At 46.0% G+C, this 26,956-nt stretch overlaps 1 protein-coding gene across 4 annotated transcripts in view; it reads right to left on the bottom strand.

Moving 5' to 3' along the window:
• Nucleotides 1–5,615: 5,615 nt before the first annotated feature.
• Nucleotides 5,616–26,956, bottom strand: part of gabbr1b (gamma-aminobutyric acid (GABA) B receptor, 1b) — a 59,165-nt gene continuing 37,824 nt past the window's right edge. Inside the window, exons 16-25 of one of the 4 annotated variants that reach the window (XM_035428892.1) lie at nt 25,915–25,992; nt 17,497–17,647; nt 16,195–16,327; nt 15,730–15,846; nt 15,156–15,266; nt 14,913–15,006; nt 13,335–13,462; nt 8,489–8,617; nt 7,342–7,485; nt 5,616–6,864 (exon numbers count right to left, since the gene is read on the bottom strand). In XM_035428892.1, coding sequence (XP_035284783.1) covers nt 6,574–6,864; nt 7,342–7,485; nt 8,489–8,617; nt 13,335–13,462; nt 14,913–15,006; nt 15,156–15,266; nt 15,730–15,846; nt 16,195–16,327; nt 17,497–17,647; nt 25,915–25,992 — 1,376 coding nt within the window. In that variant the 3' untranslated portion in view covers nt 5,616–6,573. Of the gene's footprint in view, nt 6,865–7,341; nt 7,486–8,210; nt 8,337–8,488; nt 8,618–13,334; nt 13,463–14,912; nt 15,007–15,155; nt 15,267–15,729; nt 15,847–16,194; nt 16,328–17,496; nt 17,648–25,914; nt 25,993–26,956 lie in introns of those variants that run through there. The other 3 variants (XM_035428893.1, XM_035428895.1, XM_035428894.1) reach the window with 3 other exon arrangements.

Below are 26,956 nucleotides of genomic sequence, written 5' to 3'. Positions count from 1 at the left end.
TTTAAGCGACTCCAAGTGTGCAAACTGACTTACACTTATATGAATCACACTCTGCTTCTGAGATCAACTCTGTTTATTAGCTTCACTCTGTTTATAAGATTCACTTTGCTTCTAAGATTCACTCTGATAATAAGATTCACTCTGTTTATAAGATTCACTCTGTTTATAAGATTCACTTTGCTTCTAAGATTCACTCTGATAATAAGATTCACTCTGTTTATAAGATTCACTCTGCTTCTAAGATTCACTCTGATAATAAGATTCATTCTGATAATAAGATTTACATTGCTTATAAGATTCACTCTGTTTATAAAAATAACCTCAATAATTTGATGGATACTTATGCTGATCAAAGTTGCTGAAAACCACTTTCTTTACTGTAGTGCACTGCTGGTAACAGTAAGCACTAGCAGGGAAATACAGATATATAATCCCATATGGAGTCTACTGTTGTTATTGAGCATTTAAATTAATTCCCCACATATATTCATATTTAAGTCCTGCATTTATAGAAGGTTTGGGCAGGTAAGAATGTAGGCATACATCACAGGTCATTTTAAATCACACGCCCAAAGCCACCGGGGGTGGTGGGGGTGGGGGGGGGGGATTTCCCTCTGGTTCTCTCTTTGTTCCCCACACCCTGGGGGGTTTCCCAGCAGTTCCCCTCCCCCAAAACAGCTTCTTCCTCCTGTCAGGCAGGGGGCGGTGTGGGCAGATGCTGTAGTTATTTACAAATGGAAAAAGTTTCACAAGAGCCCAAGGAGCCGGGGGAATTCACTTCCCCCTGATGCGCACACTTTTTTCTTTTTTCTTTTTTGGTGTTTCGCGTTTGAATACACAAAGGAAAATCCAGCTGGGCTAAATCTGGAATGCGTGCACATTTTTAACTTTCCCAATTCCTCACCTCCCAGGGGGGAGGAAAATACTGCCTCAGAAAGTGAAAAGCAGAACTAATTAGTGAAGTCAGCAGGCTGAGTACATGGGTGGAAGAAACACAAGGCAGGACTTTTATTTTCTGACCCCTGGACTTTCCATCTCTGCTTACTTACCTATTAGGTTAATAGGTTAACAGAATGATAATTTCTAAAGCTTTTTTTTTTTTTTCTAGTTAAACCCAGCTTTCCTTTTGCGACAGCGAATGGCTTTAAAAACTGCACGATGCTGCTGGCTTATCTTCAGTCTCTCTCAGCAAGGTTAACAGACTTTTCTAAAAACACTTTGTACCATATTTTGCTACAATATATGTTGTTAGGCTAATAGTACACTTTGTCGCTATAAAAGGGCCGCAGTGCCTTCTTTGATTCTGATTTTCTGTATTTGTCAGAGGAACACTGACGTTTTCCACTGTTACCGTTAGGCTCTCTGGATTGGGACGACTGCCACACGATTGCAGTACAGTGTACTTTAACTTTATAAACATTTTCTCTGCAGAGCTCAATCAGGGGCATTCCCACATTTTGTTATACGGGGAAATTATGAGAGGCAAGATATTCAGAAGACAGAAAGCCACCTGTAACACTGGTAAAAGGGAGGACAGGGTTTTCCTTAAAAAAAAAACACGAAACTCATAGAAAGCGTTTGTTTACTTACAGCACCATCTGGTGGTCTGTGCTGGGACAGGTCTGTCTTGGGAGACCAGATCACCAGGGAGCTGTTGCTTTTCAGTTTAACATGCTTTTAAAATGCTTTCATTTATTTATTTTATTTTTTGTTTCTTCTTGTGAAGTCCTTTTAGCACTGTCTGGAAAGTGCTATACTTTTATTAAAATTATTCATATTGTTATTGTTATTTTTGTTATTATTGTTGTTGTTCATTTATGGCTGTTGTGAAGCATACCACAGTTAAAATGTTGACAGGATATGTGTGGCTCATACAGGTCATTTCAGTGCTCATGCAGGTTCAGTGCTCATGCAGGTTATTTCAGTGCACATGCAGGTTATTTCAGTGCTCATGCATGTTCAGTGCTCATGCAGGTTATTTCAGTGCTCATACAGGTTCAGTGCTCATGCAGGTTATTTCAGTGCACATGCAGGTTATTTCAGTGCACATGCAGGTTATTTCAGTGCTCATACAGGTTCAGTGCTCATGCAGGTTATTTCAGTGCACATGCAGGTTATTTCAGTGCTCATGCAGGTTATTTCAGTGCTCATACAGGTTCAGTGCTTATGCAGGTTATTTCAGTGCTCATACAGGTTATTTCAGTGCTCATACAGGTTCAGTGCTTATGCAGGTTATTTCAGTGCTCATGCAGGTTATTTCAGTGCTCATGCAGGTTATTTCAGTGCTCATACAGGTTATTTCAGTGCTCAGTCAGGTTATATCAGCACTCAGGTTATTTCAGTGCTCATGCAGGTTATTTCAGTGCTCATACAGGTTATTTCAATGCTCAGTCAGGTTATATCAGCACTCAGGTTATTTCAGTGCTCATGCAGGTTATTTCAGTGCTCATGCAGGTTCAGTGCTTATGCAGGTTATTTCAGTGCTTATGCAGGTTATTTCAGTGCTCATGCAGTTATTTCAGTGCTCATACAGGTTATTTCAGTGCTCATGTAGGTTATTTCAGTGCTCATACAGGTTATTTCAGTGCACATGAAGGTTATTTCAGTGCTCATACAGGTTATTTCAGTGCTCAGTCAGGTTATATCAGCACTCAGGTTATTTCAGTGCTCAGTCAGGTTATATCAGCACTCAGGCTATTTCAGTGCTCATGCAGGTTATTTCAGTGCTCATGCGGGTTATTTCAGTGCTCATGCAGGTTATTTCAGTGCTCATGCAGTTATTTCAGTGCTCATTCAGGTTATTTCAGTGCTCTGATTATTTCAGTGCTCATACGGGTTATTTCAGTGCTCATACAGATTATTTCAGTGCTCATGCAGGTTATTTCAGTGCTCATGCAGTTATTTCAGTGCTTATGCAGGTTATTTCAGTGCTCTGATTATTTCAGTGCTCATACAGGTTATTTCAGTGGTCATGCAGTTATTTCAGTGCTCATGTTATTTCACTATTTTACTATGTTAATAATGGGGCACAACCCACTCACAGATGGCAAATATAGTCCAGGCAGGTTAACTGAGTACACCTCCAACGTGTCCAACCCCTTACCCATCTCCTATGCACCTCTAAATAACCTACAACCAGCCTGTCCTCACCTCCTAACCACCTCCTGTTCAGCTCCAACAACCCCCTACCCACCTCCTCCTGGCCTCCTCTCTACCTTCTACTCCTACCAGTGTCCTATCCAAAGTCTCAGAGGTGGTGTATTTCTGCCTCCAATACACCAACTAACAACCTCCTTCCCACCTCCACTCCATTTTATTTACCGCCTACACTCCTCTTTCATCTTCCTGCCCACTCCACCCAGACCTCCTCCCCACTCCAATACACCATCTCCCTGAAAGAGCAGGCTCCTGCTTCAGTCCCACAGCCCTGCAGTTCCCCCACTCTCCACTGAGGGGCACTGTTTATACACAATACATTACCCACTCTGTTTTAACGCATCACAATTCTAGAAATGCTAATCCTGTCATACAAACACAAAAAAATCATTACAGAAACCAGGGCTGCGAAAAACAATGTTTATTTTATTTTTATTTTTTTTACCATAGTAATCATTCCTTTTGCATAACCACATAGTTTTAAAATTCAACAAGGATTGCAATAGTAAATATAAATATTTTTTATACCACAGAGGAATACAATTTTTATATATGTGCAAGAGATATATAATCATTTTATCATCAATAAATATATATATATATGTTTGTATGTATGCATATTCTCATTTACAGTATATAAACACCAACCGCTAATATTGTTTTACTACACTGGAACAAAATGACGAAGACGAAGGGGCTTTTATGTTGATGGTCCAAACTTGTAGCGTAATGCTAAACAAAACTAAAGTAAACATACAAAAAACATATTATACAGAGTCACTGGTGCATCACTTACTTGAAACCCCATGTGATATCTATATCAGGGTGATTTTAGTTTCACAGTAGTTTGGAAAGCAGCTGTTTCTAGTCAGGTGTCAGGTGTCACGTTCTGGTTGTGTGAAATTTGCACTACATTTTTTAACTAAATCTTGCAGCAGCTGTACAACGTAATACGCAGGTGACACAGGCGGTGTTCAAGGCCGACAGGACACTGTAATGTTCAAGGAACTGAACTTATTTCTGAGATTGCAGGTTCGAATCTGTGGTGTGGCACTGCCATTTGCACACCAGAGCAAAGCTCCTTGCTCCAGCAAACGCGCAGCTGTGTGACTGGTCTGTGCGTAAAGCGGCGTGAGCTGTGGCTCTGGATTAATTCCCAAATGTGACACAACAAACGAGTTCTATTCAGCCACTGCACCGCTGTCAAAATAAAAGCCCAAAAAAATGAGCGCTATTCAGCCACTGCGCCGCTGTCAAAATAAAAGCCCGAAAAAATGAGCTCTATTCAGCCACTGCGTCACTGTCAAAATAAAAGCCTGAAAAATCAGCTGTATTCAGCCACTGCACCACTTTCAAAATAAAAGCCTGAAAAACAAGCTCTAGTCAGCTACTGCACCACTATCAAAATAAAAGCCCAAAAAGTCTTAACAGGAGGGAGGAGGATGAGGAGCTACGCTGCGTGATGAAAACGAGCTGTTGACCCGGAATGGCGGACAGGTAGACATGCTGCGTGACGTACGCGTGCGCCCTCGTGAACATAAAAAGAAACTGCTACAGTTTGGGAGGGGGGGAAATGAATAAAGGAAGTATCGTATAAGCACAGTGTAATACGCAGTGTGAGCAGGACGGAAGGAAGCGGGACAGAGGGCCGTACCTACGTTAGGTAGTAACACTGGAATGTCCCGTAATAAAGGAGGGCAGGTTCAGGGAGAAGACGAGTGCTGTAAGAACTCAGAGGGGGTTGGATTAATCAGATTGTGCTTACTAGGGGTAAAAGTGCGATAAACTTTTACAACCATAATGATATGCAAAGAAAAATAATAATAATAATAATAGTGATGACTCTTCAGTACCCTGCATAGTGAGAGGAAACTGACTAATACTTTACTGTGGAAAGGGCTCCAGGAGCAAGACTGTGCTGACCACTATTGCTGGAGAGAGAAAGGGGCGGAGCTAACATGTTTCTACCAGTGACTCTCTGACAGCACCCAATCAGGGTTTCAGCTCTGGAGAGCACAGGCTTGTGATTGGTTCATGTCAGTGATTGACAGCACCCAGTAGTGGGTTCTGGGGTTAAGGGAGCCTCAGCCACACAGTTAGAGCACTATAATTAAACTGGCCTCCCTGGATGTCAAATTAACCTTCCCTCTCCTTCTGTTAATTAGTCATGCTACGTCGCTTGCTCTCGAACCTGTGCTGTATATTAATGAAACTGGCTTTGCAATGAACCCCCTTTACCCAGAATTCCTGTGCAACACTTTTAAACAAGAACACTTTGCCTGCCACTAGAGGGCAGTGTTTTTCCAGCTTCAGACATTCAACTGAAAACATTCTGATGGATTATCATTGATTTACCAACTGAAAGTGCATTTATGCAGAAAGACAGAAACAGCCCCCCCTCTGCCCCCTGCAAATTACCCCCACCTAGCTGATATGCCCCCCCCCCCCCCCCCCCCCCCCCCCCCACAATCTGGTTCTACTGGGTGTGTCAAAGTGCTCATGGCTTAAAGGACAGATGGGGGGGTTGGGTGTGTCACAGAGAAAAGGGGGGATTCAGGTTATGAGACTCCTCCCTCCCTACGCGCATCATCGCTGACATCATCAAACAGGGACAGAAAAGAGGGAGAGTTGTGCTACCGCCGTCCTGTTTCAGTGCGCTACCGTCGTCCCGTTTCAGTGCGCTACCGCCGTCCCGTTTCAGTGTGTTACCGTCGTCCCGTTTCAGTGCGCTACCGCCGTCCCGTTTCAGTGTGCTTGTTTCCCCGTCTGGTCTGCCGGTATTTTGGTTTGAGGTTCCGATTGCGTGGCGGGTACGCGATTCTGTGCAATCCTCCCGTGAATAGACTTTAAAACAGGACTGCTAGTTCCCAGAACCTCTGATAGTGGGTGATTATTTGGAAATGGAACCCCATCAGAGGCTTAACCCTAACCTTTTCTGTGGCTTTCAATTCTCACACACTATCATGTGCCCAGATAGCTTATTGCACTTTTCATGATGACTAAAAAATGACATTACATGGGTCTGTTCTTATTTTCAGGAACAATGTGTGTCCGTGTGTGCATGTGTGTGTGTGCGTATGTGTGTTTGTAAGTGTATGTGCTCATTGGTGAATGCAGTACATAAGTACAAAAGTACAGGAGGCAGAGAGGAAAAGAGACAGAGGGAGAAAGAAATCACGGCTTGCTTATTTCTTCTCCCTCCCTAATTCAGAAACTCCTCCCTCCTCCCTGACAAACTCCTCCCATTCACTCCCAGACCCCTCCTCTTCACTCCCAAACCTTCCCCTCTTTCACAAAATCCTCCCATCATCGACTTTCCCCTTCTCCACTACCCGTCCCCAGCCTCCCTTCTGTTGCCAGCTCCTCCCCTCTGTGACTCCTCCCCTTCCCCTCCGTAGCCCCGCCCCTGGCTGTCCCTCACTTGTAGAGTAGCTGCAGGTGACTGGTGTGGCAGTTGTTCAGGCTGATCTTGCCGTCAGACTGGTAGAGGCTGGAGGAGTTGGAGAAGGAGGGAGGGATGGAGTGGTTGTCGGAAGCAGGGAGGGGGTACCCGGGTGGGGGCAGGAGGGATTTGGGGTCGTTCTGGGGGGCGGCGGGCAGCGGGGTGCTGTGGTTCTGCTGTTGGGTGGCGGTGGAGGGGCGTCTTCGGGACCGGAGAGCCTGCCTCTCGCTCAGCTGGTTCCGAAGCTCAGACACCCGCTCTTCTTTCTGCAAGACGGAGAGAGAGAGAGAGAGGGAGGGAGGAAGAAAGAGAGAGAAAGAGAGGGAGGAAGAGAGGGACGGAGGGGGCAGGAGGGTAGGGGCAGAGGTCACTCAGACAGAACCGCAAGTTACATCCAGGCGTCCTACTCAGCAGTATTACTGAACTCTTAGAGGACATAACTGCCATAACTGTCACAACTGTCACAACTGTCACAGTTGTCACAGCTGTCACAACTTTCATAACTGTCATAACTGTCATAAACTGTCAAACTGTCATAAATTGTCCTTCTGCTTCTGAACAGCAAAACAGAACTGAACGCAACTGAACCCCAGCTGCAACGAACCCCATCTTTATCACATCAGAGCCTGGCATGGATTTGGAAGAGAAAACAACAGATTATACTGAACAGAAGGATAAAGAGGAGAGTCAGAAAGAAAAGGAGGTAAGGAATGATACAGGTGGAGAGGAGGCGGAGAGGACACCTCTTGAATGATCTTCTGCAGTTCCTTGTTCTCTCGCTCCAGCTGCCGAGACTTCTCCTCATCGTTGTTGTTGGTGGACGAGCCAGTCTTCATGGTCTCCTGCTGCTCCGACTGCCACTCGCCTCGAGTGATCAACCTGCGCATCTATGGTACCACAGAGACTCACAGTCAACCTGCGCATCTATGGTACCACAGAGACTCACTGTTAACCTGCGCATCTATGGTACCACAGAGACTCACTGTCAACCTGCGCATCTATGGTACCACAGAGACTCAATGACAGCCCGCAAATCTATGGTACCACAGAGACTGTCGACACGCGCATCTATGGTACCACAGAGACTCACTGACAACCTGCGCATCTATGGTACCACAAAGACTATCAACATGCTCATCTATGGTACCACAGAGACTATCAACATGCACATCTATGGTACCACAGAGACTCAATGACAACCTGCGCATCTATGGACCACAAAGTCTATCAACATGCTCATCTATGGTACCACAGAGACTCGCCGACAACCTGGGAATCTATGCTACCACAGAGACTCAATGACAACCTGCGCATCTATGGTACCACAAAGACTATCAACATGCTCATCTATGGTACCACAGAGACTCGTCGACAACCTGGGAATCTATGCTACTACAGAGACTCACTCTCAACCTGCGCATCTATGGTACCACAGAGACCATCAATATGCTTATCTATGGTACCACAGAGACTCGCCGTCAACCTGCGCATCTATGGTACCACAGAGACTCACAGTCAACCTGCGCATCTATGGTACCACAGAGACAATCAACATGCTCATCTATGGTACCACAGAGACTCACTCTCAACCTGCGCATCTATGGTACCACAGAGACAATCAACATGCTCATCTATGGTACCACAGAGACTCACTCTCAACCTGCGCATCTATGGTACCACAGAGACAATCAACATGCTCATCTATGGTACCACAGAGACTCACTCTCAACCTGCGCATCTATGGTACCACAGAGACCATCAACATGCTCATCTATGGTACCACAGAGACAATCAACATGCTCATCTATGGTACCACAGTTGTAGTATATAGAGTCAATGACCCATTGAGTTGTGTATCTATAGTACTGCAGAGCCTGGGGGAGGACCAACCTTGGGGGCGAAGAGCACCACCAGGGTGATGTAGACGGAGAAGACGATGGCCAGGGAGGCGAAGGCAAAGGAGGCGTCCTGCTGGGAGGACAGGATCATGGTGACAGGAGCAGTGATCATACACAGGACCTGAGGGAGGGAGAGAGGGGGGAGAGGAGGGGGAGTTGGGGGAGAGAAATGAGAGGGAGGGGGGAGAAAGAGAAGTGGGGAAGAGTGAGAGATGGGGGAGTGCGGGAGAGAAGGGAGAGAGAGGGGGGAGAGTTGGGGAGAGGGGGGGAGGGGGGAGAGAGAGAGAGTGGAGAGAGAAAGAGGGAGGGGGAGAGGGGGAGGGGGAGAGTGGGGGAGAGAGAAGAAGAGAGAGGGGAAGAGTGGGGAGAGAGAGAAAAATAGAATTTTAAAAACCATTTCTTAAAATATGAGTTCCATCATACATCCAAATCTTGGCAAAAACTATTTACATTAGAATAGTTTCTCGCAACTTCTCAGTTTTTCTTTTTAGCAAAAAGGAGAAACACAAAAAATATATAAAAACAAACAAAATTCACTTCACAAAGGCAGTTAACGCCCAAAAGGAATACACAGAAATGGAGAGAGAGAGAGAGAGAGAGAGAGAAAGAGGGAGCCAGGGAGAGAGAGCAAGCCAGAGAAACAGCTCAGGTTTTGAGGCTCCCATCATTTGGATCAATACTGACACACACGCTCAGTTGTCAGTTTTCCAAAAATACTTCTAAGGGAAATTTGCAGCCCGCGGGGCGAGTGATTGATATTTGGGTGGGTTGGGTGGGAACAGAGGCTCTATTCTCTCAGCGATACATCCCACAGAAGGGTAAAGAATCCGCCTCCCTGCACATTTTATAATGACAAACATTATTACTGCCTCTGTCATGTCTGTGAACAGACTGACAACATCCATTCCGGTCATCTTCTCTCTCTTCTTTTCCCTCTTTCAAACTTGTAATAAACTTTTTTATTTCTAACCAAAAAGTGGAAAAAAAACAAGAACATGGTTATAAACTTCAGGAGAAAAGAGGGACACAATCCCTCCACTTCCAGCTCTAAGGATTCCAACAAAGTTTTACAGTGAGAACTAAATTAGCGTCGAGTTTATTAAAGTTCTGCATGAACCCTGAACGGCAGCATGGCTTCTGTGGGACTGAAGCGTGAAATATATCCCTAACCCTAACCCTAACCCTAACCCTGAACGGGAGCATGGCTTCTGTGGGACTGAAGTGTGAAACCCATCCCTAACCCTAACCCTAACCCTAACCCTAACCCTGAACGGCAGCATGGCTTCTGTGGGACTGAAGCGTGAAACCCATCCCTAACCCTAACCCTAACCCTAAACGGCAGCATGGCTTCTGTGGGACTGAAGCGTGAAACCCATCCTGGACCTTCCCTGAACGTTCCGGAAGCATTCTGCCTGGTGAAACAGGACGGGGGTGTTTGGCTGTGGAACACGAAGGGGCTTCAGGGCGATGAAGAGGGCGATGAAGAGGCCGCGGGACTCGCAGGCGTGAATCACCGTGAGAAACGGTTTTATTTACGCGGGCCAGGCAGGAAGCTCTGCCAGACAGCACCGGATCGCCGATGGTGATCGATGGGGCGAGGCCGTTTCGGAGTCTCACCTCCGCAGACCGCCAAAGTCCCTTATTTACAGCAGCACAGACACCGATCAACCAATATATCTATGATACAGTAGCACTGAGACAAGCTGAGAATCCTTTATATCTATGGTGACATAAAGGAAAACTGATCAGCCTTTGTATGTATGTTGGCATGGAGACAAACTGATCAGCCTTTATATCTATGGTGGCATAGACAAACTGATGATTCTTTATATTTATGGTGGCACAGACAAACTGATCAGCTTTCATATCTATGGTAGCATAGACAAACTGATGATTCTTTATATTTATGGTGGCACAGACAAACTGATCAGCTTTCATATCTATGGTAGCATAGACAAACTGATCTGTCTTTATATCTATGGTGGCATGGACACAAACTAATCTGTCTTTATATCTATGGTGGCATAGACAAACTGATGATTCTTTATATTTATGGTGGCACAGACAAACTGATCAGCTTTCATATCTATGGTAGCATAGACAAACTGATCTGTCTTTATATCTATGGTGGCATGGACACACTAATCTGTCTTTATATCTATGGTGGCATGGACACAAACTGATCAGCCTTTATATCTATGGTGGCATGGAGCTAAACTGATCAGCCTTCATGTCTATGGTAGAAGAGTCAAATGAATGCCGTCACAAATAGTTTGAAAAATAATACTGATAATACTGTGTGTTTGTGGAAAAAGTGCAGGCTGGTGTTGCTATGGAACAGAGCTGCCTCTTTTCACCAAGATTTTAAAGCCAGAATGCAGAAAAGAGAGAGGTGAAGAGAGAGACAGAGGGGAGAGGAGAGTGGGAGAAAAATGGGAGAGAGAGAGGACAAAAGAGTAGTATGTGGGTCTCTTCAGCAGGACTACCCTAGATGGGACAAGAATGCAATAGAAACCCTGCATGCAGAATTCTGCCAAAATATATTAAAGATACAAATCAAAGTGCCATCCAGTGCATGTGATTTTCAGTGGCAATAAATGTCCACGAAAGAGCACTAAAATTCTGGCTGCATCTTAATTCAAGTCCCTGTGAAACTATGCAATTTAAGGCACGTCAAACTCAAGTGCTCAGTTTAGAGAGAGAGGGAGAGAGAAGGAGAGAGTGAGATAAGGAAAGGGGGAGTGAGAAGGAGAGAGAAAGAGGATATTCTCTCATTATTTTTATTATTGTTAATATCATTATTATTAGTAGTAGTAGTTGCAGCAGTAGTAGTATTATAGAGTTGTTTGTTGTTAAACAGTTAGATAGCAGTTGTTCAGTTCAATTTATGTTCATGTTTTAATGTACTTCTGTATTTCTATATGTACACTTTGGCAATATTTACTAATGTATTTCATGCCGTCAAGCATTTTAAATTAGAATTTGCAGTTGAGAGAGGGGGAGATTCTGAGTCACAGTTTACTTGAGGGCATCCGATGTCTTTTGGGCTCAAACTACACCCTCTCTCACACCTGAGCGAGGGCTTTACTGCATGATGCACACAGGACAGGAAAACATTACTCATGCTTCAGTTACAGTTAAAACAATATGGATAAACAATCAATTAATTACGTTTAATGCCCAGTGGTTTCTGCAATCTCAGGAATTACATTCTGGCACAGATATAACTCCAAACGTGTATATATTATATCGTTACCTCAGCATACTTCAAAACGCTGTGAGTAAGGCGGTCAAAGGTGATATGAGCAACAGGGACAGGCACGAATGACAGGGGGACCAAAAAGCCCCTCCCCCTCAGGATTCCCGAGCTCAGCGATCTTTCGCCCTGGTCCAGCTGGGCCACGGGGTCTGCTGGTCTCTGTTGCTATTCAGCACTTAAATGATAAATGAAAGCAGTCGATCACACAGTTAACCCACCTCTCCTGCTCTCTTGGGTCAGAATCGGTTGCTGATATTGAGGCGATAATAAAACCCAGCAGACCCTGCGGCCCAGCAGGACCAACAATGGAGATGCCCGCCGCCCTGCTGTATAGTTTTCCCCCTCTCAGACAGGGGGCACTGTACTGGGTACCCCTGCCCACATTTCTGTGCCCCCTTACCATAGTAAAACAGAAAATGTGCCGCGCTAGCCCGCTAGCATGCTAGCTAACGTCAGGCATGGCTCTGCTAGTCACAGGCCAGGGCTCTTTCCTCTGTCACTCGTCTGGATGATCCGGAATGAACCGGCTGTCTGAGACGGTCTGACTCATCGCAGTATGAGTCCGCCGACACGCTGCTCGCTGCAGTGACACACAGGGGGGGGGGGGGGCGGGGGCGGGGGGGGGGGGGGGGGGGGGGGGTTCACCTTTATCGGCAAACGACCCTCCATTTCAAAGGTTAATTGTAATCCGGTTCGCTCTCAGATAAGATCACCAGAGCCATTTATCTCAGTGACCGGACCGCCCCAGGTGCGTCTCCATCGTGGCCGCGCAGTCCGGGCAAAGCAGACCCGTCTCTCAGACTCGTCTCTCAGACCCGTGTCTCAGAACTGTCTCTCAGACCCGTCTCTCAGACTCGTCTCTCAGACCCGTGTCTCAGACTCGTCTCTCAGACCTGTCTCTCAGACCCGTCTCTCAGACCTGTCTCTCGTCTCTCAGACTCGTCTCTCAGACCCGTCTCTCAGACTCGTCTCTCAGACCCGTCTCTCAGACCTGTTTCTCGTCTCTCAGACTCGTCTCTCAGACCCGTCTCTCGTCTCTCAGACCCGTCTCTCGTCTCTCAGACCCGTCTCTCAGACCCGTCTCTCGTCTCTCAGACTCGTCTCTCAGACCCGTCTCTCAGACCCGTCTCTCAGACCTGTCTCTCGTCTCTCAGACCTGTCTCTCAGACCCGTCTCTCAGACTCGTCTCTCAGACCCGTCTCTCAGACTCGTCTCTCAGACCCGTCTCTCGTCTCTCAGACCCGTCTCTCAGACTCGTCCCTCAGACCCGTCTCTCAGACTCGTCTCTCAGACCTGTCTCTCGTCTCTCAGACTCGTCTCTCAGACCCGTCTCTCGTCTCTCAGACCCGTCTCTCAGACTTGTCTCTAGTCTCTCAGACCCGTCTCTCAGACTCGTCTCTCAGACCTGTCTCTCAGACCCATCTCTCAGACCTGTCTCTCGTCTCTCAGACCCGTCTCTCAGACCTGTCTCTCGTCTCTCAGACTCGTCTCTCAGAGCCCGTCCCGCCGTTCGGCCTGCAGAGGCTCGGCGGAGGTGCCGGTCGGTCGAATCGCCAGACCGGCAGGCTGAGGCACTCACCGAAACGTTGTAGATGGCCATCCCCACCGCCCGGTGATCGTTGATCTTCTCCGTGGAAACGGACTTGGTCTCATAGGCCAGGAATATGCCCAGCAGCAGCAGCAGGCCCTTGTAGCCATAGACCACCCCTGGGAGAGAGAGACAAACGCAAATATTCATTATGGGCATGCACACAGTAAAGCATAGCACTGCACATGCAATCAGATCAATAGTAACAATAATATTTACTTTAAAGATTTTCATATTTAATCATTTTATTTTTAATAACCAGCAATTCACACTCCCTAGCCCACAACCAGACAGACAGACAGGCAAGTACAGACAGACAGACAGACAGAAAGGCAGACAGACAGGCAGGCAGGCAGACAGGCAGACAGAAAGGCAGACAGAAAGGCAGACAGAAAGGCAGACAGACAGACAGACAGGCAGGCAGGCAGGCAGGCAGACAGACAGAAAGGCAGACATACAGATAGGCAGGCAGGCAGACAGGCAGACAGACAGACAGACAGACAGACAGACAGGCAGACAGACAGGCAGACAGACAGACAGACAGGCAGGCAGGCAGACAGACAGACAGAAAGGCAGACAGACAGACAGACAGAAAGGCAGACAGACAGACAGACAGACAGGCAGGCAAACAGACAGACAGACAGGCAGACAGGCAGACAGACAGGCAGACATGTGTCAACAGTCAGGAGTATGTTTGTTGGGATGTGTAAACATACTACTACTGAATACGCAATGGTTATATTTACTAGAATGTTACGCTGAGATTAAAAACCCCTTGAGAGTGAGAGCTTGCATACTGATATAGAAAAACCAAGAGAGAGAAAGAGAGCGAGAGAGCGAGACACAGACAGAGGAGGAGGAACAATGGGACAGGCTGGCAGGCGGGCAGACTGGCGAGCAGTGAGGTGGGCAGAGGCAAGCAAATCCCCCTGCTGGCACTCAGCACCAGAGCTGTTCATCCCTGCTCTATAGCAGTGGTTCCTGGAGATCTACTGTCCTGCAGGTTTACACTCTAACCATAACACTGCACACCTCATTCAACAGCTAGAGCAGGGCTGCCCAACCCTGCTCCTGGAGATCTACCATCCTGTAGGTTTACACTCTAACCATAACAAAGCACACCTCATTACACAGCTAGTAATGGTGTTTAGCTGCTAATAGGATAGTCAAGTGTGCCAAATTAGGGCTGAAATGAAAACTGACAGGATAACAGATCTTCAGGGAGAGGGTTGGTTACCACTGCTCTATAGTAACCAGATGATCCACTGCAGTATTCCCACACAGATTCTCTATAGTAACCAGATGATCCACTGCAGTATTCCCACATAGATTCTCTACAGTAACCAGATGCTGAGCTGCAGTATTCTCACACAGATTCTCTATAGTAACCAGATGCACAGCTGCAGAATTCCCACACAGATTCTCAATAGTAACCAGATGCACAGCTGCAGAATTCCCACACAGATTCTCAATAGTACCCAGATGCTCAGCTGCAGCATTATTACAGATTTGCTACAGGCCAGGTGGACAGACGGGCAGACAGAGAGGCAGGTGGAGGGCTGCTCTTACCTAGCCAGGTGTTCATCTTCTCTGAGCTGCAGTGCTCCAGGAGTGGCTGGATCAGGACGTCCAGGTCCCCCTTTGGTGCTTCTCTGGTGAACTTCTGCTCAGAGAGGGAGGGAGGGCCAGTCAGCTCAGCCTTACCAAATTACATTTATACATATACAACATTAAAACCTTACATACTGGATATACAACATATACAAATACATACACAACATTCCCACATTGCATATATACACACACACACACCTCTATGGTTATGTGCAGAGGATCCACAATCTGCCAGATCATGAGCGACAGGATGTCGATGCCAAGCAACACGCCGACAGTGGCATAGAGTTTCCATGGCTCCAGGTGCTGCTGGGATACAGGAGGACCAACCCATCAATCTCATTAACAGCAACACAATCCTCAGGTCTGTGTGCTGCAGAATGAGGTATTGATTTTTTTTTCTCTCTCTTTTTCCCTCCCTGTCTCTGACATCACTGGATTTGAGCTATGATTACCAAACACCAGAGAGGTATTGATTCCAGAACGAAGGGGAATGACAGTTGGTGAGTACCACATAGGGAAGAAAGAGCATCCAGCACTGCCCACAATGCTCTGTGCTATCAGAATACATCATCGTCCCTTCAGCTCAGCACAACACATAATGCCTTTATTTATTCACAGAAACCCTGCTTTTATTTTCAATTTACACACTATAACACCAGCTGAATTCTAACTGTAAGACATTAAAGAGGGGCAATTGCACACAGATGCTACATTAAAAAATCTGTACTACTCCCTCTAGATCAATTCACCCCCATTCACCCCCCCTTACCTTTCTCTTGTCTTTTTTCTCGTCCTTCTTGGTGAAGACGGTGTGAACCCACCAGATCTTTGTGAACATACTGCCGTAGGCCAGACTGAATCCAAGGCCCAGCAACCAGAGCCGAAACTAAACCAGAGAACAAAGAAAGATCAGCATCCACAGCCCAAACTAAACCAGAGAACAAAGAAAGATCAGCACCCACAGACCAAACTGAACCACAGACCAGAGGAAGATCAGCACCCACAGCCCAAACTGAACCACAGACCAGAGGAAGATCAGCACCCACAGCCCAAACTAAACCACAGACCAGAGGAAGATCAGCACCCACAGCCCAAACTAAACCACAGACCAGAGGAAGATCAGCACTCATTGAAAGGTTCAGGTCGGCAGAACTGACGGGTGAAAAAGAAGATTTTTGGGGGGCTGGAGGGGTTTGAGACGGGGCAGATCGCGGAGCCCCCCCCCCCCCCTTACCTGACAGACGACGGGAAACTGCGAGCGGCGCACGTGGAGACCGTCGATGCCCAGCGGAAACACGGCGGCCAGGGCCAGCATACAGCCCACCGCCGTCATGTTATTCAGGTAGGGCTGAGAGTTCTGAATGTACCTGTATGCACACACACACACACACACACACATGCATGTTATTCAGGTAGGGCTGAGAGTTCTGAATGTACCTGTATGCACACACACACACACACACACACACACACGCATGTTATTCAGGTAGGGCTGAGAGTTCTGAATGTACCTGTATGTACACACACACACACACACACACCACACACACATGTTATTCAGGTAGGGCTGAGAGTTCTGAATGTACCTGTATGTACACACACACACACACACACACACATGCATGTTATTCAGGTAGGGCTGAGAGTTCTGAATGTACCTGTATGTACACACACACACACACACACACACACACATGTTATTCAGGTAGGGCTGAGAGTTCTGAATGTACCTGTATGTACACACACACACACACACACACACATGTTATTCAGGTAAGGCTGAGAGTTCTGAATGTACCTGTATGTACACACACACACACACCACACACACATGTTATTCAGGTAAGGCTGAGAGTTCTGAATGTATCTGTATGTACACACACACACACACCACACACACATGTTATTCAGGTAGGGCTGAGAGTTCTGAATGTACCTGTATGTACACACACATACACACACACGTTATTCAGGTAGGGCTGAGAGTTCTGAATGTACCTGTATGTACACACACACACACACACACACACATAAACACACATACACACAGTACATACAGATTCTAAACCTTCTTACTGTGAGGCAACAGTGCTATCTACCATGGTTGATTGGCTGGTAGATTGGATTATTGGCTGGTTGATTGATTGGGTAGTTGGTTGGTTGATTGGCTGGTTGATTGATTGATTGATTGATCGGGTAGTTGGTTGGTTGATTGGTTTGTTGTAGGTTGATGGGTGGTAGGTTAATTGGCTGGCAGACTGGCTTATTTGTTGGTTTGGGGTTGGTGGGTGGTTGGGTTGATTGGTTTGTTGGTTGATTGGTTGATTTGGGTTGGTGGGTGAATGGTTGATTGGCTGGTAGATTGGGTTATTGGTTGGTTGACAGTTTGTTTGATTGGTTGGTTAGGGGTTGGTGGGTGGTTGACAGGTTGTTTGATTAGTTGATTGGGGTTGGTGGGTGGTTGTTTGATTAGTTGGTAGATTGGTTTATTGGTTGTTTGATTGGTTGGTTTGTGGCTGGCGTACATGGTACATACCTAATATTACTGTTGTAGATATTGAATGTGAGGCACAGGACGCCCAGGAGAATTCCAAGGCCAGCGAAGACCGACACAGAGACAAAGAGCTTCTGAGACAGGAAGCGGAACTCCTCAATGACCACCGTCTGGTCAGCTGGGGGACCAGGACCTGGGGGTTAGGGGAGGGGGGGGGACAGGCGCATGAGAGAGATGGGGAAAGGGGGAAGGGGGAGAGAGAGAGAGGGGTGGGGGGGAGGACAGGCAAGGGAGAGAGAGAGGGGGAAAGGGGAAAGGGGGAGACAGAGGAGGAAGAAGGGGGATTAGAGGGAGAGGGAGGGGGAGAGAAATAGAGAGAGGGGGGACAGAGATGGAGAGAGGGGCATGAGAAAGAAAGAGAGGGGGGAAGGTGGGAGAGGGGAGAGAGAGGGGAGGGGGGAAGGAGAGAGAGGGGGGAGGGAGAGAGGGAGAGAAAGATTAACTACCACATTCACATCTTAGTCCAGAATGCACCAAATTGCATTTGAGCTCAAAGCCAAACCAGAGTATCAGTTACATAGCAGAGACACTGTTCCCACAAATTATGGGCTGAAATGGGGGGGGGGGGTAAGATGGCACATTAACACTGCACTGAGAGAGGGTTAATGCAGTATATACACACTGCACACTACAGTACATTAACACTGCACTGAGAGAGAGGGTTAATGCAGTATATACACACTGACTGACTGCACACAACAGTACATTAACACTGCACTGAGAGAGAGGGTTAATGCAGTATATACACACTGCACACTACAGTACATTAACACTGCACTGAGAGAGAGGGTTAATGCAGTATAAACACACTGCACACTACAGTACATTAACACTGCACTGAGAGAGAGGGTTAATGCAGTATATACACACTGACTGACTGCACACTACAGTACATTAACACTGCACTGAGAGAGAGGGTTAATGCAGTATATACACACTGCACACTACAGTACATGAACACTGCACTGAGAGAGAGGGTTAATGCAGTATATACACACTGCACACTACAGTACATTAACACTGCACTGAGAGAGAGGGTTAATGCAGTATAAACACACTGCACTGAGAGAGAGGGTTAATGCAGTATATACACACTGCACTGAGAGAGAGGGTTAATGCAGTATATACACACTGCACTGAGAGAGAGGGTTAATGCAGTATATACACACTGCACTGAGAGAGAGGGTTAATGCAGTATATACACACTGCACTGAGAGAGAGGGTTAATGCAGTATATACACACTGCACTGAGAGAGGGTTAATGCAGTATATACACACTGCACTGAGAGAGAGGGTTAATGCAGTATATACACACTGCACTGAGAGAGAGGGTTAATGCAGTATATACACACTGCACTGAGAGAGAGGGTTAATGCAGTATATACACACTGCACTGAGAGAGAGGGTTAATGCAGTATATACACACTGCACTGAGAGAGAGGGTTAATGCAGTATATACACACTGCACTGAGAGAGAGGGTTAATGCAGTATATACACACTGCACTGAGAGAGGGTTAATGCAGTATATACACACTGCACTGAGAGAGAGGGTTAATGCAGTATAAACACACTGCACTGAGAGAGAGGGTTAATGCAGTATATACACACTGCACTGAGAGAGAGGGTTAATGCAGTATATACACACTGCACTGAGAGAGAGGGTTAATACAGTATATACACACTGCACTGAGAGAGAGGGTTAATGCAGTATATACACACTGCACTGAGAGAGAGGGTTAATGCAGTATATACACACTGCACTGAGAGAGAGGGTTAATGCAGTATATACACACTGCACTGAGAGAGAGGGTTAATGCAGTATATACACACTGCACTGAGAGAGAGGGTTAATGCAGTACATTAACACTGCACTGAGAGAGAGGGTTAATGCAGTATATACACACGGCACTGAGAGAGAGGGTTAATGCAGTATATACACACTGCACTGAGAGAGAGGGTTAATGCAGTATATACACACTGCACTGAGAGAGAGGGTTAATGCAGTATATACACACTGCACTGAGAGAGAGGGTTAATGCAGTACATTAACACTGCACTGAGAGAGAGGGTTAATGCAGTATATACACACTGCACTGAGAGAGAGGGTTAATGCAGTATATACACACTGCACTGAGAGAGAGGGTTAATGCAGTATATACACACTGCACTGAGAGAGAGGGTTAATGCAGTATATACACACTGCACTGAGAGAGAGGGTTAATGCAGTATATACACACTGCACTGAGAGAGGGTTAATGCAGTATATACACACTGTACTGAGAGAGAGGGTTAATGCAGTATATACACACTGCACTGAGAGAGAGGGTTAATGCAGTATATACACACTGCACTGAGAGAGAGGGTTAATGCAGTATATACACACTGCACTGAGAGAGAGGGTTAATGCAGTATATACACACTGCACTGAGAGAGGGTTAATGCAGTATATACACACTGCACTGAGAGAGAGGGTTAATGCAGTATATACACACTGCACTGAGAGAGAGGGTTAATGCAGTATATACACACTGCACTGAGAGAGAGGGTTAATGCAGTATATACACACTGCACTGAGAGAGAGGGTTAATGCAGTATATACACACTGCACTGAGAGAGAGGGTTAATGCAGTACATTAACACTGCACTGAGAGAGAGGGTTAATGCAGTATATACACACTGCACTGAGAGAGAGGGTTAATGCAGTATATACACACTGCACTGAGAGAGAGGGTTAATGCAGTATATACACACTGCACTGAGAGAGAGGGTTAATGCAGTATATACACACTGCACTGAGAGAGGGTTAATGCAGTATATACACACTGTACTGAGAGAGAGGGTTAATGCAGTATATACACACTGCACTGAGAGAGAGGGTTAATGCAGTATATACACACTGCACTGAGAGAGAGGGTTAATGCAGTATATACACACTGCACTGAGAGAGAGGGTTAATGCAGTATATACACACTGCACTGAGAGAGGGTTAATGCAGTATATACACACTGCACTGAGAGAGAGGGTTAATGCAGTATATACACACTGCACTGAGAGAGAGGGTTAATGCAGTATATACACACTGCACTGAGAGAGAGGGTTAATGCAGTATATACACACTGCACTGAGAGAGGGTTAATGCAGTATATACACACTGCACTGAGAGAGAGGGTTAATGCAGTATATACACACTGCACTGAGAGAGAGGGTTAATGCAGTATATACACACTGCACTGAGAGAGAGGGTTAATGCAGTATATACACACTGCACTGAGAGAGGGTTAATGCAGTATATACACACTGCACTGAGAGAGAGGGTTAATGCAGTATATACACACTGCACTGAGAGAGAGGGTTAATGCAGTACATTAACACTGCACTGAGAGAGAGGGTTAATGCAGTATATACACACTGCACTGAGAGAGAGGGTTAATGCAGTATATACACACTGCACTGAGAGAGAGGGTTAATGCAGTATATACACACTGCACTGAGAGAGAGGGTTAATGCAGTATATACACACTGCACTGAGAGAGAGGGTTAATGCAGTATATACACACTGCACTGAGAGAGAGGGTTAATGCAGTACATTAACACTGCACTGAGAGAGAGGGTTAATGCAGTATATACACACTGCACTAAGAGAGAGGGTTAATGCAGTATATACACACTGCACTGAGAGAGAGGGTTAATGCAGTATATACACACTGCACTGAGAGAGAGGGTTAATGCAGTATATACACACTGCACTGAGAGAGGGTTAATGCAGTATATACACACTGCACTGAGAGAGAGGGTTAATGCAGTATATACACACTGCACTGAGAGAGAGGGTTAATGCAGTATATACACACTGCACTGAGAGAGAGGGTTAATGCAGTATATACACACTGCACTGAGAGAGAGGGTTAATGCAGTATATACACACTGCACTGAGAGAGAGGGTTAATGCAGTATATACACACTGCACTGAGAGAGAGGGTTAATGCAGTATATACACACTGCACTGAGAGAGAGGGTTAATGCAGTACATTAACACTGCACTGAGAGAGAGGGTTAATGCAGTATATACACACTGCACTGAGAGAGAGGGTTAATGCAGTATATACACACTGCACTGAGAGAGAGGGTTAATGCAGTATATACACACTGCACTGAGAGAGAGGGTTAATGCAGTACATTAACACTGCACTGAGAGAGAGGGTTAATGCAGTATATACACACTGCACTGAGAGAGAGGTAGAGAACCGGAACCCTATATTAACCAAGCTGAGTGCTAGAATGCACTCAATTTAAAAGTGAGAGAGAGAGGGAAGAGAGGGGGAGGGAAAGAGAGAGGGGGAGGTGGTATTAGTTATAATACCCTGAATTATTCCTCCATCACTTCAAGGTAGAAAGAGTGAGAGAGTGAGTGAGAGAGAGCGACAGAGATTCTAATGCAGCAGTTACAGCAGTGAGCAACATGAGAGATTTAATGCTCAGAAAATGGGGTTCCCCACTGAATATACACACAACATACTCCACCAGTCACGCTACTTTCTACATACTACAGCAACCAATCTAAATCTTACACACTACATTCTACATACTACAGCAACCAATCTAAATCTTACACACTACATTCTACATACTACAGCAACCAATCTAAATCTTACACACTACATTCTACATACTACAGCAACCAATCTAAATCTTACGCACTACATTCTACATACTACAGCAACCAATCTAAATCTTACACCCTACATTCTACATACTACAGCAACCAATCTAAATCTTACACCCTACATTCTACATACTACAGCAACCAATCTAAATCTTACACCCTACATTCTACATACTACAGCAACCAATCTAAATCTTACACCCTACATTCTACATACTACAGCAACCAATCTAAATCTTACACCCTACATTCTACATACTACAGCAACCAATCTAAATCTTACGTACTACATTCTACATACTACAGCAACCAATCTAAATCTTACGTACTACATTCTACATACTACAGCAACCAATCTAAATCTTACGCACTACATTCTACATACTACAGCAACTAATCTTCATCTTATGCACTACATTCTACATACTACAGCAACCAATCTACATCTTATGCACTACATTCTACATACTACAGCAACCAATCTACATTTATGCACTACATTCTACATACTGCAGCAACCAATCTACATCTTATGCACTACATTCTACATACTGCAGCAACCAATCTACATCTTACACACTACATACTGCAGCAACCAATCTACATCTTACACAATACACTCTACATACTACAGCAACCAATCTACATCTTACACACTACACTCTACATACTACAGCAACCAATCTACATTTTATGCACTACATTCTACATACTACAGCAACCAATCTACATCTTACGCACTACATGCTATAATCCGCACTATACACTGTTATGTGCATTTTACCACGTTGTCCTCTTTTTGAAATATGCACAGGGTTCCACCGGCAGTTAAAAAAGATAATTCAGCTTCCTCCACTTTGCCAGGCATGATGGGACACGTTACCTAAGCAGTGTTTTCACACTTCCTGTACCCATCTAAGGCTGGAGCATCTTTGCGCACTTCACCATCTGCGTCTGTATTTCAGCGATGCACAAAAAGATCTCTAACAGTAAGAAAGCCTGCCCTCTTAGCAGAGAGATCTCTAACAGTAAGAAAGCCTGCCCTCTTAGCAGAGAGATCTCTAACAGTAAGAAAGCCTGCCCTCTTAGCAGAGAGATCTCTAACAGTAAGAAAGCCTGCCCTCTTAGCAGAGAGATCTCTAACAGTAAGAAAGCCTGCCCTCTTAGCAGAGAGATCTCTAACAGTAAGAAAGCCTGCCCTCTTAGCAGAGAGATCTCTAACAGTAAGAAAGCCTGCCCTCTTAGCAGAGAGATCTCTAACAGTAAGAAAGCCTGCCCTCTTAGCAGAGAGATCTCTAACAGTAAGAAAGCCTGCCCTCTTAGCAGGCTGTTCCAGTCCAGACCAACGCCCGGTTACTACGCCAACATGCCTTCACTTTGCGTGTTCTGTGTGTTTCATGATCAATTATTTTTAACAGCTGCATTTTTAAACCAGTATTTCAGATTTTATTTTGTCTTGTGAGTATGTGCCTGTGTGTGCGTATCCATGCACATACAGCCTTACATCTGTGTTTGCATGCTTGTGTGTGTGTGTTTGCATGCTTGTGTGTGTGTGTGCGCATGTGTGTGTGTGTGTGTGTGGTGTGTGCATGTGTATGTTTGTGTGTGTGTGTGTGTGTATGTGTATGTGTGTGTGTGTGTGTGTGTGTGCATGTGTATGTTTGTGTGTGTGTGTGTGTGTGCATGTGTATGTTTGTGTGTGTGTGTGTGTGGTGTGTGCACGTGTATGTTTGTGTGTGTGTGTGTGTGTGTGTGGTGTGTGTGCATGTTTGTGTGTGTGTGTGTGTGTGTGTATTTGTGTGTGTGTGTATGTTTGTGTGTGTGTGTGTGTGTGTATGTTTGTGTGTGTGTGTGTGTGTATTTGTGTGTGTGTGTGTGTGTGTGTGTGTGTATATTTGTGTGTGTGTGTGTGTGTGTGCATTAGCTGTGCTTTAAAAGCCTCTTTCTGCCCTTGATGGAGCAATCAGGACGGGGGTGTTACTATGGAGACCATGCTCCATAACGGTTGCCATGGTAATGGCGGGGGGTGGCGGGGAGGGACGAGGGAGACGGGACAGAGCACCATGCGCCAGTTGTTGATGTCACCCAGGGTGCAGAGCAACAGAAGGGGGTCAGTTTGGATAAAAACAGAGAATGAGTGTCCAAACTGTGCTTGTGAAGAGAAATCAAACAAAAAAAAAACAGGAGCTGGCAATTTTGCTTAATTTGCAGGTACAGGTGTGGGATTATAAACTGGCTGTTAGGGGTCAGCTGATCAAACCCAGGTACAGGTGTGGGATTATAAACTGGCTGTTAGGGGTCAGCTGATCAAACCCAGGTACAGGTGTGGGATTATAAACTGGCTGTTAGGGGTCAGCTGATCAAACCCAGGTACAGGTGTGGGATTATAAACTGGCTGTTAGGGGTCAGCTGATCAAACCCAGGTACAGGTGTGGGATTATAAACTGGCTGTTAGGGGTCAGCTGATCAAACCCAGGTACAGGTGTGGGATTATAAACTGGCTGTTAGGGGTCAGCTGATCAAACCCAGGTGCTGGTGTGGGATTATAAACTGGCTGTTAGGGGTCAGCTGATCAAACCCAGGTGCTGGTGTTTAACGCTCCGTTACTCTGATTGGAGGGGCAGCTGCAGCCCGTCCGCACCGCCGGGGGTAGGACCGCGTTCACGTTCGGCTTCACCGGGTCTTTTTCAGGTCTGTTGCACCTCATTTCGTGACCTTTACGCCACAGAGAGGCCGGCTGGGTCACATGGATGGGGGCCGGGGTAGGGGCCGGGTGGGGGGGGACACAGGCCGGCCACTCCATGGCCTGATGACGCGCTCAAGCGCCTAAACTGCTGCTGCAGATACTAGGGGTCAGACTGACCCTTTCCTGTGACTTTCAGTCCAACAGGAAGGATGCCATTAAAGTGGAAGTAATGCATGCTGGGAATTGTAGTGCACGTAGAGAGTTAAGAGACCAGCCGCTTCAGAAGGTATGATGAGTCGCGGTACTTGCACTCGAACCACGGCAGCCACAGATCCACGGACCTCTTTTAAATCCAAATTTAAACCTGAATGGGAAAACAAAAGCTTCTCTGGAAAGGCTTGACACGCACTCAACAAAAAACAAAAAACAAAAAACGAAAAAAAGAGCAGGGAAGCGAAGCGAAGAGGACACGCATCCGACAGGGACATTTAGAGGAACGCGTGAGCCCCAGGGGAGGATCCGCTGGGTCATTACGATGCGCGGAGGCGCTCCTGCAATGCATTCTGGGTTTACATCCACAGCTCAGTTACCATGGAGATCCTGAGCAGAGAGGACATTTAATAAGGTGAAAATTCCAGCGAAACAAAAGCGTTTCAAGAAATGGCAGATTTGGAAATGATAATGAAAGGATGTAACAACATAACACCCCTAACAAAAGCAAAACCAAATCGGGTTTGGGATGGAGGCAACTGGCTCGAGAAAGTTCTTTTCTTGTTTTGTATTTTTATTTTTCCTTTTTGTGGTTTGGCTGTTTATACTGATTTCATAAACAAATTCAAAGAGGAATGTTTAAAAATTGATTAAATACCAGATAATAGAAAAAGAGAGAGAGAGAGAGAAAGAGAGGGAGAGAGTGAGAGAAGGAGAGAGGGGGAGGAAGAGGGAGAGAAAGAGAGGGAGAGAGGGAGAGATAGGGAGGGAGATTGAGAGAGGGAGAGGGGGAGAGAGGGAGAGGGGGAGAGAGGGAGAGGTTGACACAGGCTGGTTTACCTATCCATTTGTCATTGCCGAACCAGGACAGGTTCCCCTTGGTGCTGTCATAGTAACCAATCTTCTTATAGCTTCCCCCTGCATAGAGCATCAGAAGAACAGAGTTACCCTGCTGAACACACACACACACACACACACACACACACACACACACACACACACACACACACACACACACACACCACACACATACACATACACACATACACACCCACACACACACATATACACACCACTCACTCACTCACACACACTCACACACATACACACAAACACACTCACACACATACACACACACACACACACACACACACACACACACACACACACACACACATACATATACACACACACACACACACACACACTCACGAACACATGCACACAAACACACACTCACACACATACACACACCACTCACTCACTCACACACACTCACACACATACACACAAACACACTCACACACATACACACACACTCACGAACACATGCACACAAACACACACTCACACACATACACACACACACTCACAAAAACATGCACACAAACACACACTCACACACATACACACACCACTCACTCACTCACTCACGAACACATGTACACACTCACACACATTCACAAAAACATGCACACAAACACACACTCACACACATACACACACCACTCACTCACTCACACACTAACACACATACACACACCACTCACTCACTCACACACTAACACACATACACACACACACCACTCACTCACTCACTCACTCACTCACTCACTCACACCCTCACACACTCACACACACTCACCCAACCTTACAGTACTATGAGCCCACTTTCCAGAGATGTAATTTTCTAATGAGTGAAGCCAGTTACTTCTTCTGCCGAATCATGAGCTTGTGTGGGCGGGGCGGGGCCTCTGACTGACCAATAAGAGCTCAGCCCAACAATGGACCTACAGCACAGTGCTGTCGAAAATGTTAGTTTGTGGTTCTAACAGGAAAATGTCGTACAAACTGTGACCTCCATTTCCAGATGATCCTCAAA

This window comes from Anguilla anguilla, chromosome 8, assembly GCF_013347855.1.
Source record: "Anguilla anguilla isolate fAngAng1 chromosome 8, fAngAng1.pri, whole genome shotgun sequence".
Taxonomy (NCBI): Eukaryota; Metazoa; Chordata; class Actinopteri; order Anguilliformes; family Anguillidae; genus Anguilla; species Anguilla anguilla.
This window is presented reverse-complemented; position numbering and strand designations above follow the sequence as displayed.